The sequence below is a fragment of the Chrysochloris asiatica genome, unplaced genomic scaffold, assembly GCF_000296735.1.
Source record: "Chrysochloris asiatica unplaced genomic scaffold, ChrAsi1.0 scaffold00127, whole genome shotgun sequence".
Lineage (NCBI taxonomy): Eukaryota > Metazoa > Chordata > Mammalia > Afrosoricida > Chrysochloridae > Chrysochloris > Chrysochloris asiatica.
This window is the reverse complement of record NW_006408645.1, coordinates 3,039,521-3,053,618: the sequence shown is the minus strand read 5'-3', so window position 1 is coordinate 3,053,618 and position 14,098 is coordinate 3,039,521. Positions and strand designations below refer to the sequence as shown.

At 37.5% G+C, this 14,098-nt stretch overlaps 1 protein-coding gene across 1 annotated transcript in view; it reads left to right on the top strand.

Annotated features, from left to right (window-relative positions):
* Nucleotides 1–14,098, top strand: part of OXSR1 (oxidative stress responsive 1) — a 138,155-nt gene that overhangs the window by 35,098 nt on the left and 88,959 nt on the right. The window contains exons 2-3 of the mRNA XM_006869147.1: nucleotides 2,900–3,012; nucleotides 7,160–7,268. Of these exons, the coding sequence (XP_006869209.1) occupies nucleotides 2,900–3,012; nucleotides 7,160–7,268 (222 nt within the window). The remainder of the gene's footprint in view (nucleotides 1–2,899; nucleotides 3,013–7,159; nucleotides 7,269–14,098) is intronic.

Genomic DNA, 14,098 nt, shown 5'->3' with positions numbered 1-14,098 from the left:
GTGAGGTTGGCCCAGGATCGGACATTGTTTCGTTCTGCTGTGCATGGGGTTGCTATGAGTCGGTTCCGACTTGATGGCACCTGACAACAACAACATGTCCTTCTCCAGGAACTGTCTTCCTGATAACATGTCCAAAATACAAGAGACGAAGTTTCCTTGCCCATCCTCCCTTCTAAGAAGCATTCTGGCTTTACTTCTTCCAAGACAGATTTGTTTGTTCTTCTGACAGTCCGTGGTACTTTTAATATTCTTCAGTATCGTAATTCAAATGCATCAATTCTTCTGTGATCTTCCTTATTCATATAAGGCTATTGAAAATACCATGGCTTTGTTCAAGCACACCTAGTTATGTGCCGTTTGGTAGGTTTAATAGAGATCCTGTGGAGGGTTTACAAGGAGAGGTTGGTGGGTTTGAACTGCCGACCTTGTGATTCACAGTCCAGTATTGATCCTGCAGTGCCACACCAGGCGTCCATTTTTATGATGGGCACTTTAAAATATTTGTTTTTAGGTGCCGTGGAGTCGGTTCTGACTTAGTGACCTTGAACATGGTTTCTGAGGCTGCAAATCTTTACGGGAGTAGAAAGCCTCATCTTTCTCCCGTGGAACAGCTGGTAATTTCGAACTGCTAGCGTAGTGGTTACCAATCGGGCTGCGAACTTTTAAGGTCAGCGGTTCGAAACTACCAGCTGCTCCGCGGGAGAAAGATGAGGTTTTCTACTCCCATAAAGATTTACACCCTCGGAAACCCTGTACAGGGTCGCTATGGGTCGGATCTGACTTGACGGCGCATAACAACAACAACAGCCCGATTCATAACTACTATACTACCAGAGCTCCTATATGTTAGGTAATTCTAACACCTGATTCATCTTAGTGTTGATAGGTTGATCTCTGTGTTTGTATATAGTCTTAGCTCATTTATGTTGGGTTTTTCTTGTTTTTTTGGTATGACAGAAATTTTCTATTTTCATGTATTTTGTGGGTATTATATTAGGAGATTCTTCTTTCTTTTACTGTGGTTAAGTATTTGTAACAGAACATTTGCCATTTCAACAGTCTTCGCATGTACGGTTTGGTGATTAAATTCAGCATATTGTTATATCATCACTCTTTCCTGTTCCCATATTTTCCCATCAGCCTTAATCAGAAGTTCATTGCCTCCCGAGTCCTCCTTTCCTCCACCCTTTTGCCTGCACCTGGTAACCACTAAGAAACTTTGGTCTCTATTGTTGTTAAGCGCCATTTAGTTGGTTCTGACTCACAGTGACCCTATATAGGGCTTCCAACCTTGGATTAGTAGTCCAGTGCTTATCCTACAGCATCACTCCAGGACTCCACACACGTTCCTATTTTAAACAGTCTCTTGATCCTGTTTGAGTCTTCTGTTTAAGCAGGAGTCCTTTGGTGATGCAGAGTGCTTAGTTGTTAGCCCGAAAGATGAGGTTCAAGTGCACCCAGAAGCACCTTGGAAGAAAGATCTGGCAATCTACTTCTGAAAAAGCAGTTTTACTCTGATGTACATGGGGTCACCATGAGTCAGGGTTGACTTGACAGCACCGGATTACACTATTTCAATTTAATGTGTTGGCCGTCATTTACAACATGAGCCACAACTCCTATGACATGTTAGTTTTCAGAATGCTATTTTCTTCTGCTTTGTTCTTTTGGCTCTGCTGGAGATCCTGTTTGATCTTTCCAAGTGTTTCCTGGGCTGACTATTGGGCTTGGGGCCCAGGCCGTGCTGCTGTTTACAGCAGATCAGCTCAACACTGTCCCTCTTATATGACAGGGTCCTACTTGTCATTGTGGTGAATCTGGCCAATTGCTTTTGGAGATGTGGGATAAGATCCCACTGGTGCATAATGCTATGGTGGATGGGACCCACCACTGTCCTGAGTAGGCATTGAGGATTCTTATCTCCTTATTAGGTCTATCCTAGGATATCTTTTTTTTTTTTTTTGTCTTCAGGCCTTTGAGCAGAGTCAGCAGGCTTTTCTTGTTTACTTATTTGTTTTATTTTTGTCTATGCCTTTTGGTGGTTCCTAGTTGCAGGTCTCTCTCGGGCCCAGTTCAGAATATATGGGAGATAAAAAGAAAACCAACTTAACCCACCTCAAGTTCTGAGGTCCCGCTTCAGTGTACCATTTTCTTTCTGTCTATTAGAGCCCTGTAATGATGGTCTGTAGAATTATTTGTAGACTGTTTACTTGTTGTTAAGTGCTGTGGAGTTGGTTCCAACTCATAGTCACCAGGCATAGGGTTTGTGAGGAGTGACTGGTGGGTTTAAACCACTGACCATATGGTTCAGTCCTGTGCTTATCCTATATAGCATCACACATGACTCCTTTTACTTGTTATTAGTGCCGGCGATTCTGTTCCAGCTCATAGTGACCCTGTATAGGGTTTCTGGGGAGATCTAGTGGGTTTGAACTGCTGACCTTGTAGTTTGTAGTCCAGTACTGATCTTACAGCACCACACCAAGAGTTCCTACTTGTACTTGGAGGGACCAAAGATCCAAACCCACTATTTCTGATTCAATACTGAGTCATAGTAACTCCATAGGACAAAGTAGAATTGCCCTATAGTGTTTCCAAGGCCATAAACCTTTACAGACTCAGACTGCCACCACCAGGGCTCCTGTGCTCTGGTGCAGGGAAATGTGGGCCTGTGCCATCTTGTCCTAGATTCAGAAAACTAACAATCTATAATTTTTTGTTTGCACTGGTATTGGCAACTCTGTGACGTGTTCAAGGCTTTTCCTCTTACTGGTGTTCTACCCTGTACAATGTTTTTTTACGTCGCTCCACATAGGAACAAGATAAGGATTCCTCATATGTTTGGGTGGGAAATAGGAGTGTCATATTTTTACCTAATTATCCATTTATTTAATTATAGGAAGTGGAGCAACTGCTGTGGTCCAAGCAGCGTATTGTGCCCCTAAGAAGGAGAAAGTGGCAATCAAACGGATAAACCTTGAGAAATGTCAGACTAGCATGGATGAACTCCTGGTATGCACATCTCCTGTTTCTTATTTATAAAGATATCAGTCACTGCTGTAAATGTCATTTTAGAGTTTTTGTTTTGTTTACCAAAAGAAAAAAAAAACACAAGATTTGTGATGTCTTCATTGTTGTTAAGTGCCATCAAGTTTGGTTCCAACTCATAAGGACACTGTATAGGGTTTTCAAAGAGCAGCTGGCGGGTTTGAACCACTGACCTTGTGGTTAGCAGTGCAGTGCTTATCCTACAGCACCATACCAGTACTCCAGTGTCTTCATGAAGTATTGTTTATTGTAAAATTTATAAAACCATAGAAGTAGAGAAGAAAACTAGTTTTATGAGTGAGCTTAAAAAAGTCCATGGAAGTTATTTTTTTAAATTGCATTGTTCCATGATTTTTTTGAAGCCTCCTTGTAGTCCTGTCACTGAGATTAACTTTGCTCTAAATATGTTTTTCAATAATGTAACCATATACTTGATTTTAGCATCTTGGGTGGGACAAGTGGTTTGTGATTGTCTGTTACTAAAAGGTTATCAATTTGAACTGACTCAGACGCTTCCTGAGACAACAGCCCTGGTGATCTGTCTCCACGGGATTGGAGGGAAGAAAACCCTCTGCAGTAATTCTCCTCTGTAACACATGGTGGTGCCACAAGTTGGCACTTATTCAACCGCAGCTAACAATACACTTGTTCTTTTCATTGAACAATTTATCATAGAAATTTTTGTGTCTGTCAAAAGGATGAATATTTTTTTCAGTGAAGGACAATTAGGTAGACCACAGTTTATTTAACCTATTCTCTGATACTAGATAACTAACTTGTCTCCTCTTTTTGCTGTTATTATCAATACTTCTCTGTTTATTTAAAATAATATATACTTGTGATTTCTGGGTCAAATGGAATATCCTTTTGAAAGCGTTTTGGCCTGCTGAAATCTTGTTACCAAAATTTAGTTTGAATTTATAGCTGATGAGACAAATGTATTTCTTTCAGAGTTGGTAATGCATGAACTGAAGTTTTAGGATGAGTAGAAAACCATCTCAATAAACACACTTTGGATTAGAAAAACAAAAAACAAAAAGAAATCCTTTTTGATGATCTTGAATTTACTGATAGCAATAGTGGGTATTTGAACATCAGTGATGATAAAAGAAATCTGTCCATTATAAACTATTTTTGTTAAAGAAAAACATTTTTTTTTACCTATACATTAAAACTGGATTTTGAGAAGCCCACTCTGAATACTTGTAATTTTTTGTAACCCGTCAGGGTACTGTAAAGTCTTACGGTTTCTATTTTACAACTAAAGAAATGGGCTCGCAGTTTAACTAACTTGACTAGTTCTTGTAATGATGATACTAGCAGTAGTCTTCTTTTCAGTTCTGGACACTTCATTTTCAACCTCGTAACATTGCTGCAAGGTAGGTAGTAGCTCCATTTTAAATCTGAGGGAAGTAAATGATACATGTGATGGAGTCTTGATTAAAAATAAGGGTTCATCCCTATCTTTTTAAGTATATAGTTTTGTTGTTAGTGCCGTTGAGTTAGTTCCAACTCTTAGCGACTTTGTATAGGGTTTATGAGGAGAAGCTGGTGGGTGTGAACTGCTGATCATACAATTAACTTGTGGTCAGTTCATTGTTTATTTTTCAGCACCACACTAGGATTCCAAAACTGTTAAAATCTTAGTTCAAAAGTAGAAAACATATTGCTTCTTCTCAAATACCATTTGATAATCTTAAAATTAATATTTTGCTACTACATTAGGGCCTTGCTTTTGGAGGATTGTTAATTTGTTATCATTTAGTAAAAGGAAAAAAAATGCTTGGCTCTCTATAATTTTTCCCATGTTTCAATAAACTTTACATTGCAAATAAAATGAATATGTATTAAAACATTAAAGCAGACAATATTTATGTATGGTACATAAGTGAAGGGAAAAAGTGATTTTTAATAAACCAAATTTAGAATAATTAATTTAAAAACAAAAACAAAAACAAAAAACAAGCAGATATGATTTCACTAGACCTTGAAGAACCATCAGGACTGTAAAAATCCCTGATTTTCTTTTGTTTGTGGTATCAGGACCTGGTCTATGGGACACTGAAGTCTGTCTCAGTGCCAAGGGGTATGTTGCTGATGGATGAAGCCCCTTTTTTTTTTTTTAAATGATCATACTAAACTTTTCATAATGTGGTTTAACATTTTCTTTTTAAAGCTATCTTTATTATAATGCCAAAAGGTTGCTCTGGGTACACCAAAGATTGCTGATATAAACTGGAACTATGTGTGTATCAAGTATGACAGTTATTAGTGAGGGGCAGTGTATATCCTTACTGTCTTTGGTCAAATGTTTGCCAACCTTTGCTTTGAGTGACAGGAAAGTCAGCTATCAAATCTTATCTTTAGACATTTTGCTGAGAGACTTTTTTCTAAGAAAGAACACCTGTGCATTGTTTTTAAAAGTTTCTCTGCACTGACAGATGATAGAACTAGATAGACAAACACTTGAGGATGGGATATCAAGGGACTTATTTCTCTTTCTTTCCACCACAAAGGACTCAGGAGAGGTGCCACATACTCTGAAAGTAGTAGGAAGAAAAGAGCTAATTGTGAAGATAGAGGGCTTGTGGAGATGTTTGTAGACTGGCAAGCAAGGTTGGGCAAGCTTTTAAATGGCAGAGAGGAAGACCCTTGATATATATATCTAGAAGGCAAGGCAATAAACAGGGTGCCTGGAAGCCAAGAGGGTGGGAATCGAATTCCTGTTGGGGAGCTAGAAGGAAATGGTATTTAGGTTGATATTAGAAGGAAGAGAAGAATAAGCTAGGCAAAGATGGTTGTTTTTGTTGGTGTTAAGTGCCATTGAGTTGGTTCCGACCCATAGCTACCCTGTGTAGGATGAGCTTGAACCACCAACCTTGCAATTCAGACGGCTTTTCAGTGTGCCGTATTAACCCACAGCGCCACACTAGAATGGTGGAGTGGGTTAAAAGCAGAGGGAACTGTAGGAATAAATGTCTGGAGCCACTTGAAGTTTATTTTGGCTGGGTCATGGGACTGGATCATGAGACTAGTGAGGTAAGCAGGGCTTGATTCACACATAACACATGTTATCACACCAGATGTAATTTAAATTCATAACTGAAATAGACTAGCTTAGACATTGGCTCATGTTTCTACATTGAATTTTAAGACCTTGTATCTAGTTAGAATGTTTCTCTTTAGAATGACAATTATTGTCATACAGCAGTGGGATGAAGTAATATTCTGTTGCATGTATAGATTTTGCAAAAACAAGCAAACCAGAAACACCTGCCATTTATGAACCTGTGAAAACCAGATTTCCCCAAATGGCTCTTAAAAAGTATTTTGGAGTAAGAATAAATGTACCAATGACGGCCTCTTGTGCTATTCTGTTGTGTGACAAATAGTGCATATTTCTAGTTTCAAAGATTACTAATGCAATGACTGAAAGAGTAGCTCCAGAATGGACTGAGGGAAGCCGATGGCAGTTGGCTTCTTTGTTGTTGTTTAAGTGTTCTTATAAAGATCAGAGCCATGGAGATCTCAGGAAGGTTGACATAGTATTGAGATTCCAAATCTGGATTTGCTAATTTGTAATGTACCCTAATATTGGAATCTTGGTGGGGTGCTGTGGACTAATGCTTTAGACTGCAAAGTCATTTGAACTGCAAGGTCGGTGGTTAAAGCTCACCAGCTGCTCCTTGGAAACCCTATACAGGGTTGCAATGAGTTAGAATCGACTCAGCAGCACTTAACAACAACAACAACAACGTTACGCTGTAGGGTAAGCATTGGCTAACCACAAGGTCAGTAATTCAACCCCACATGTCACTCCTCAAAAACCTTATACAGGGTCGCAATGGGTTGGAACTGACTAAGTGGCACACAACAACAAATACCAGTTAGTGTTTTTGGCATGCATATAATCAATTATCGGAGTCCTGGTGTGACGCTGTGGGTTAATGCAGCAGACTGCAAAGCCATTTGAACTACAAGGTCGGCAGTTCAAGTTTACCAGCTGCTCCTCGGAAACCTTATTACAGGGTCACTATTTGTCTGAATTGACTCCATGGCACTGAATAACAACAACATAATCAATTACCATGCTTTTTTTTTTTCTTTGTAGAAAGAAATTCAAGCCATGAGTCAGTGCCATCATCCTAATATTGTGTCTTACTACACATCTTTTGTGGTAAAAGATGAACTTTGGCTAGTCATGAAGCTGCTAAGTGGAGGTGAGTAGAATACAATAAAATGTTAATGTCTTTGGGTTCCAAAGCAATTAAAAAGGCTTTTTTGTTGTTTTGTTTTTCTATCCTGGTTTAGTTTTCATAGACATTTACATTTGAGGAGATACTAAGAATATAATATCTCCTAGAAGTTAACAAGTAGTTAATATGTTTGTCTGCTTAACTGAATTTGGCAGTATGAGTCTACCCAGAGATAATCTTCAAAGAAAGTCCTGAGAGTTTAGTTTACAGCCATTGAAAGCCCCATAGACCACATTTCAGCTCTTGACCCCCATGGGTTGCCATGAATTTGGGTTGACTCAATGGCAGCTGGTTACTGGTTAAAGATGCTAGTATCTAAGCTGAGACAGGCTGCACACATTGTGTTTAGTTGTCATACCTCTTAAACCTGTCTTAATCCACAATTGTTCTCTGTCCCTTCCTCCCTTCCATGACATAGATTTGAAGGATCTCGTCAAGTTAACTTTTAGAATGTCTCACGTTTTGGATTTATCTGATTATTTCACCTTTTGTGGTATTTAACCTAATTCTATTTTCCTGTATTTCTTACCAATTGAAAATTGGATCTTGATTGGATTCAAATTGACCATCTTGGACAGAATACTTTGTAGATGGTGCTGTATACTCCACATTGCTTCACATTTGGAAGCATTTGCTATCTAATTTTATCTTTAATAGTGATGTTAATTTTGATTACTTAAGATGATCATAGTTAGATCTCTCCATTGAAACTTTTCTCTTTGTAACTAGCAAGTAATCGGTGAGATGAGCATTTTGAGTATCAAGTTGTCTTTCAGTCTTTTATCCAATGATTTTAGCATTCTTTTTTCATTAGAGACTGCAAAATGTTGATGTTTCTTATTTTAGCATTTCTTTTGCATTTATAAAGTGGCGTTATTCCTATGAAGAGTATTTGTGCCTTATCAAGTTCAGCTCTTTATACTAGAATTCTTTTGAAAAAGGATAAGGATAAGTACTTGATAGTATTTTTAAGTACCAATGTTTCTGAAAGATATGGTATGCTAGTCTCTTCCAGTGGTAGTAAATGAAAGGTTCCCTCTCTCCCCTTTTATCATTTGGATAGGGCTTTTGCTTTTTGAATATCATTATGGACTTAAAGAGTTTTATATATTCATTATCTTTTAGTCAATTATACTCTATTTTAGATGCTTAAATTGTCTAACATTTTGTCATTTGAGATTCATGCCAGCTCGTACTTAAATCCTTTTGACCGGAACTCATCAGTCTTTGATTACTTTGTTGCTTTATAGTTTAAGATTTCCTAGGCTCACTTTTAAATTCTTTTTCCCAGACAAGAATCAACTAATTGTCTGAGGAGCTCTGGTAGTTGAGAAAGCATAACTTAGATGCTTCGGTTGCTTATTGCTTCTATGGTGTTAGTGGTGCTATTGCTCCTAGACATACATTCTTAGTTGATGGAACTTGGAAATATAGTTTATTTTTAAAAATCATGATTTGGCATTAATATCTCTAAATAAAGTTTAACAGTAAGGCTTTAAAACTTCTTTAATATTATACCCAAATCTCTTTTCTCTTACACAGAAAAATCTTTTGATCCCTCAATATTAACATAATTATTTATGTGCTTTATTCTATAATACACAGTTACTTCTACCTTAGTCTTTACAATAAAATGTAAGTATGGCTGGATACAAACAGTGGGCCCTTGGCGTGTTTAGAGTGAACATTTTGTTCTTTGCCTCGAGGCCCATTTATGTAGTAAATGAGTCATTTTTCCAAGGCATGGATTTGATTTATTTGGCCAAGTTGACAGGACTAGTGAGTGAAGGCACAACCTGGCTTGCTTATTATGTATGACTGGGCTTCATGGTGTGGGCTTGAATGTTTTTTTTTGTGGGATTTTTGTTGTTGTTGTTTTTTCCATTTTAGAAGATAAGGCCCAGAAAGAAGAATCCATGGTTGTTTCATTTGAAATTTTGATAATGTACCTTGTTGAACACCTTACATCCCCAGAGAAACTGTAAAGGAAAGAACATGGACTTTAGAGTTAAATTTCAACTTTTCTTCTTAAAAATTATACATTGGGGCTTCAAAAAGTTCATGGAAAAATGGAGGAATTACAAGATAATAGATTTTTTTCCCTTTAACTTTTGAAGCCCCCTTCATATATCATTGGGCAAATGATTTGAACTATTTGAACCATTTTTGTGTATGTTAAATGAGAATTCCTTTCTGTGTTTCTGGGTATTTGTGAGGAATACATGAGATGATGTGTTTTTATGTAAAGCATCCACAGTCTTGACATGTAGTAGGTGCACAAGAAATTTTAGTCATTAATAATAAATACTATTTACTATTAAATACATAAATCCCTTGCTATTTGATGCTTTTCAGTGTAGCCAGAATCACCTTTTTGTTTCAATCCCATTAGTGACACTCTGGAGAAACTGGATTGCTTTGTTAAAGGCCCTGTTCATATGATGGTTGGAAGCCTTGCTAACACCAACCACCTTTCAAGATGGTGGTCAAGCATGGTTCTTTCAGTATGGACAGATATGGGAGTATTAGGTAATACTGTATCTTTCATTATTGATCACCTATAGCATAATTTTCTTTGTCATTTACAAAAATGCATAATCCAAAGTATTAAATGTTTTGTGAAAAAGTTCTCTGATTAATAGAAATAAATTGCTTAATTTTTTCATCCATACCTGTATGACAGCCCAGCCTTGCTGCTACTCCTAAACAGAATGACTCTTTTTGTTGTATACTTTTTTTTTTAAGAATCCCTGTTCATCTTTATGTGAGTATATATTACAGTCACAGAAGGAGCAGGATATCTAGCTGGGTGGGGCAGCTTTTACAGGTTACTAGTCATCCCTCCTGGTCTTAGATTTTCTGCAACAGTTTTTCTAGCTTAGCACTCAGGATAATTTTTAGGCATGTTCTATGCATAATTATTTTTATAATTACTTATATTTTATGAGTCAACATAATCATTATATTTAAAGTTTGAAAATAGTATCATTCTTAAGGATGATGAAATCATACTATTATTGTTGTAAAGTAAATAAATATTTAAGCATTACGTAGTGTTCAGTAACTTAAAAAGGTAGGACTAAGGACAACTTTAAAAAAATTTTTAACGTAGGAAACTGTCAGAATTTATAGCTCAATTACAATGACATTTATCAAATGCTTATTCTCATGGACTTTATATTGAGTAGGAAAAAGTTTTAGTTAAATATAGAATTATTAAAAGTTTTTTAAAATAGTAAGTTAGAGAATGATTAAACAGTGAACTTTGTAGTGCAGTATGAAGAAGCATCTGGGGTTATAGGAGGAAGTAAGAGGACAGCTTAACCTTTTTAGGAAGAATGGATGAGATAGGAGTAAGAAAGGCATACCTCAAGGTGAGGATGCCCATCTGAGACTTAGCCAGTTGAAATGAGGGTGTAGGCAGTATCAGTGGAAGGATGGAAGGAGTGATCCAGATGGAGGGAATGCTGTGCAGAAGAAGATCTGATGTTAGGATGGAGGAATATGGTGTATCTTGGAATAGAGAAAGACAGACGGTGAGCAGGGGCTCGCTTGAAAAAAATATATAAATAGCCAAAGTTAACTGAAATATATAAAAAATGCTTTCTTTTGCATCAACTTTTCGTTCAAAATACATAAAGTGAAATAATTTATTTACCAATATTGTTGTTGTTGTTATGTGCCGTGGAGTCAGTTCTGACTCATATCGACCCTGTACAGGGTTTCCGAGGCTGCAAATCTTTACAGGAGCAGAAAGCCTCATCTTTCTCCAGTGGAACAGCTGATAGTTTCGAACTGCTGACCTTGCGGTTCACAGCCCGATTCGTAACCACTATGCTACCAGAGCTCTTAAGCTGATTAAATTTCAAAATGGGAATTGACATAAACCGTACAACCTGTTGGCATCATAGTTAAAATGAATTTGTTAAGTGCAGTCAAGTTGGTTCCAACCCATAGCTACCCTGTATACGGTTTCTGAGTAGTTATTGGTGAGCTGCGGTTCAAACCAACTTTACAGTCCAGTGTGTTAACCCTCAGCACCACACTAGGACTCTAAAACTAATTTGGTTGTGTCAATATTATTATAGTTTTGTAATGCTTCTTTATAACTGTAACATTCTTATCTTTTGTTACTTAAAATCCTGAGATTTAATGGTATAGGAAGTTAATCTAATAAATTGGAAATACTTTTGATCTATATAGCTATTTCCACAGTTAATCTAAAGTATGTCCAATTTTCAAAAAGGAAAATAAGGAAGCTTCTGAAAAGAGAAAAGTACCTGCAAGATTTAGAAGGATGACGTGTACAAATGCAGAAATTTAATTTAAATTTATTGTTTTATACAGTGAATTATTTTGTTGTTTAAAAAGTGCCCCAAGCTTTGTTTTTTTCGAGAAAGAAAAAGTGTGTGGACTTCTTAGTCTAAGTAAGACCCGAATAAAAATGTCATATTAATAGTGACTAGCTTTGGATTTTCAGAGTTTTAAATGGGTTTAAGATGCACTTTGTAGGTCCTACTTCAGATTCCCTGAATCTGCAGGGCTGAGAACCTTCACTTTGAACTCTCTTGAGAAGTCATTTCTGTACATGTTAAAGTATGTGAAGTGATTACCCCTGTAGAATATTTGTTCCAGAGTATGCAAGGACATAATACTGCACGCACTATTGTAGACCTCCCTCAGTATTTCTATTTTAGGTATTAATCTGAGTTATCTAGTAATCTATTCTCTTTTTCTTACCTTCCCTTGTTGTTGTTGAGTGCCATCGAGTCGATTCTGACCCATAGCAACCCTGTATAGGGTTTCCAAGGAGCAGCTGATGAGCTTGAACCACCGAACTTGCAGTTCAAATGGCTTTGCAATCTGACGCATTAACCCATAGCGCCACACCAGGACTCCCTTAGTTGATATATTTTAGTCTATACAATTTTGGTACTTGAAGAGGGACAATTGCATATATTATAGTTGAGTTAGATGCTGTAAAATGCAAAGAAAATGACATGGAAAAAGATTAATATTTGTCAGTTCAGGACAAAGGTCTTAGTGGCATACTGATAGCGCCTCTTGTAAAAATCGTATTTTGTGGGGGGACTGAAATTGAAAAGAAACTGCTATGTCATGGAAAGAGAGGATTTTTAAAATAAGCCTTGTTCACAATGTTTTGGATGTACAATGGGGATGACTAGGGGTGTACAATGCTTTAGCTTCCTTATTGATTATTGTTGTTGTTGTGTGCCGTGGAGTTGGTTCCAACTGATAGCGACCCAACACAGAGTTTCCAAGGCTGTAAATCTTTACGGGAGCAGATGGCCTCATCTTTCTTTTGCGGAACCGCTGGTAGTTTCGAACTGCTGACCTTGCGGCTAGCAGCCTGATTCGTAACCACTATGCTACCAGATAAAAAATCTTCAAAGATTTTGAAAAGGAACTCATGACACTGGTCACTTCCTCAAGCACTTAAAAAATACGGACTTAATTTTTAATGTGGTCTTTGTGAAAGTCCCTGGGTAGTGCAAGTGGTTCCATGCTCATCTACAACCCACAAGATTGGTGGTTTGAACCCCCTGAGAGGCAGCTTGGAAGGCAAGCCTGGTGGTCTGCTGAAAGCTTTGGAAACCCTATGGAGCAGTTCCATTCTGCACACATGGGTCCATTATGAATCAGAATTGATTAGATGGCAACTAACAAGAGATATCTATTGCTCCTTTTCTTTAATCCACCAGAGTGGAAGCTTCCTTAAAGCCAGCAATTGTGCCATATATGTCTGCATATTCTGTGGCACTCAACCCTAGATTTTGCATATGATAAGGCTTCATTAATTGCTGAATGAATAAATTGAGTTAATTTTTAATTCCTAGTAGGAATTTCTCCCTTTGCATTCCTATTTTAGCTGTTTTAAAAAGTTACAAACACGTAACTTGATCTGTGTGTATATAAATTTTGCTTTCTTTTTAAGCAGTACTGATGTGGTCTGAATTTCTCAGAAGAAATGAAAACTGTGACTCATTGGTGTAATCATTTTGCTTTGAGGATTAATTTGTAAATGATTAAGCAGAACAGAACTCCCTTAGGCAGCTCTGGATCCCAGCAGTGGAGAAGGGGAAAGAACCTAGTGGGATTTTGTGTTAGGAAAAGCTGTCTGGAGCCTGTAGCTCTGATTTATTGTCGTCAGAGAGTAACCCACCTCTCTCTTCCTGGAACTGTGACGTGATAGTGACTGGCTACTAGAGGAGGAGGAGGGATCTGGGAATCTTAATCCTATATAGACTTTCAGACAGTTAGCCGCCTTTTAGTCTCAGTATTTTTTCTTAAGTGGTACTTAGCGTCTGTGATTCTGAATTAATCGGGAGCTCTCGGTGCATATCCACGGTTTACAGATTGTCATACTTCCTTTACATATGAGCTTCAAAAATTTATGGGAAAATGGAAATCAAAAATAATGGGATTTTCCACGAGCTTTTTTGAAGTTCCCTTATATAGGCACCACAGCTTCCCATTACTCTGAGGCAGTTGCTTTCTCTTCTTCCAGAAGATTGTTGACTTCTCTTGTGCTTTCTTCTTTCCTTTTTTTAATTTTCCTTTAAGATTTATTCTCTTTTTATCATTTTATCAAGTGGATTTCTAGTGAGAGCCAAAATAAATATATATTAAACCCTCCATGTAGAGTATGTGAAATAAACGTTATCTACCTGGGCTGGTGTTCAAAAGAAGCCTGTATCCCCTGCCCTCCCCCCCAACAAAACAAAACAAGCCTATAAGTGGTTGTTTGAATGTAGTTTTCATCACTGAAGGAG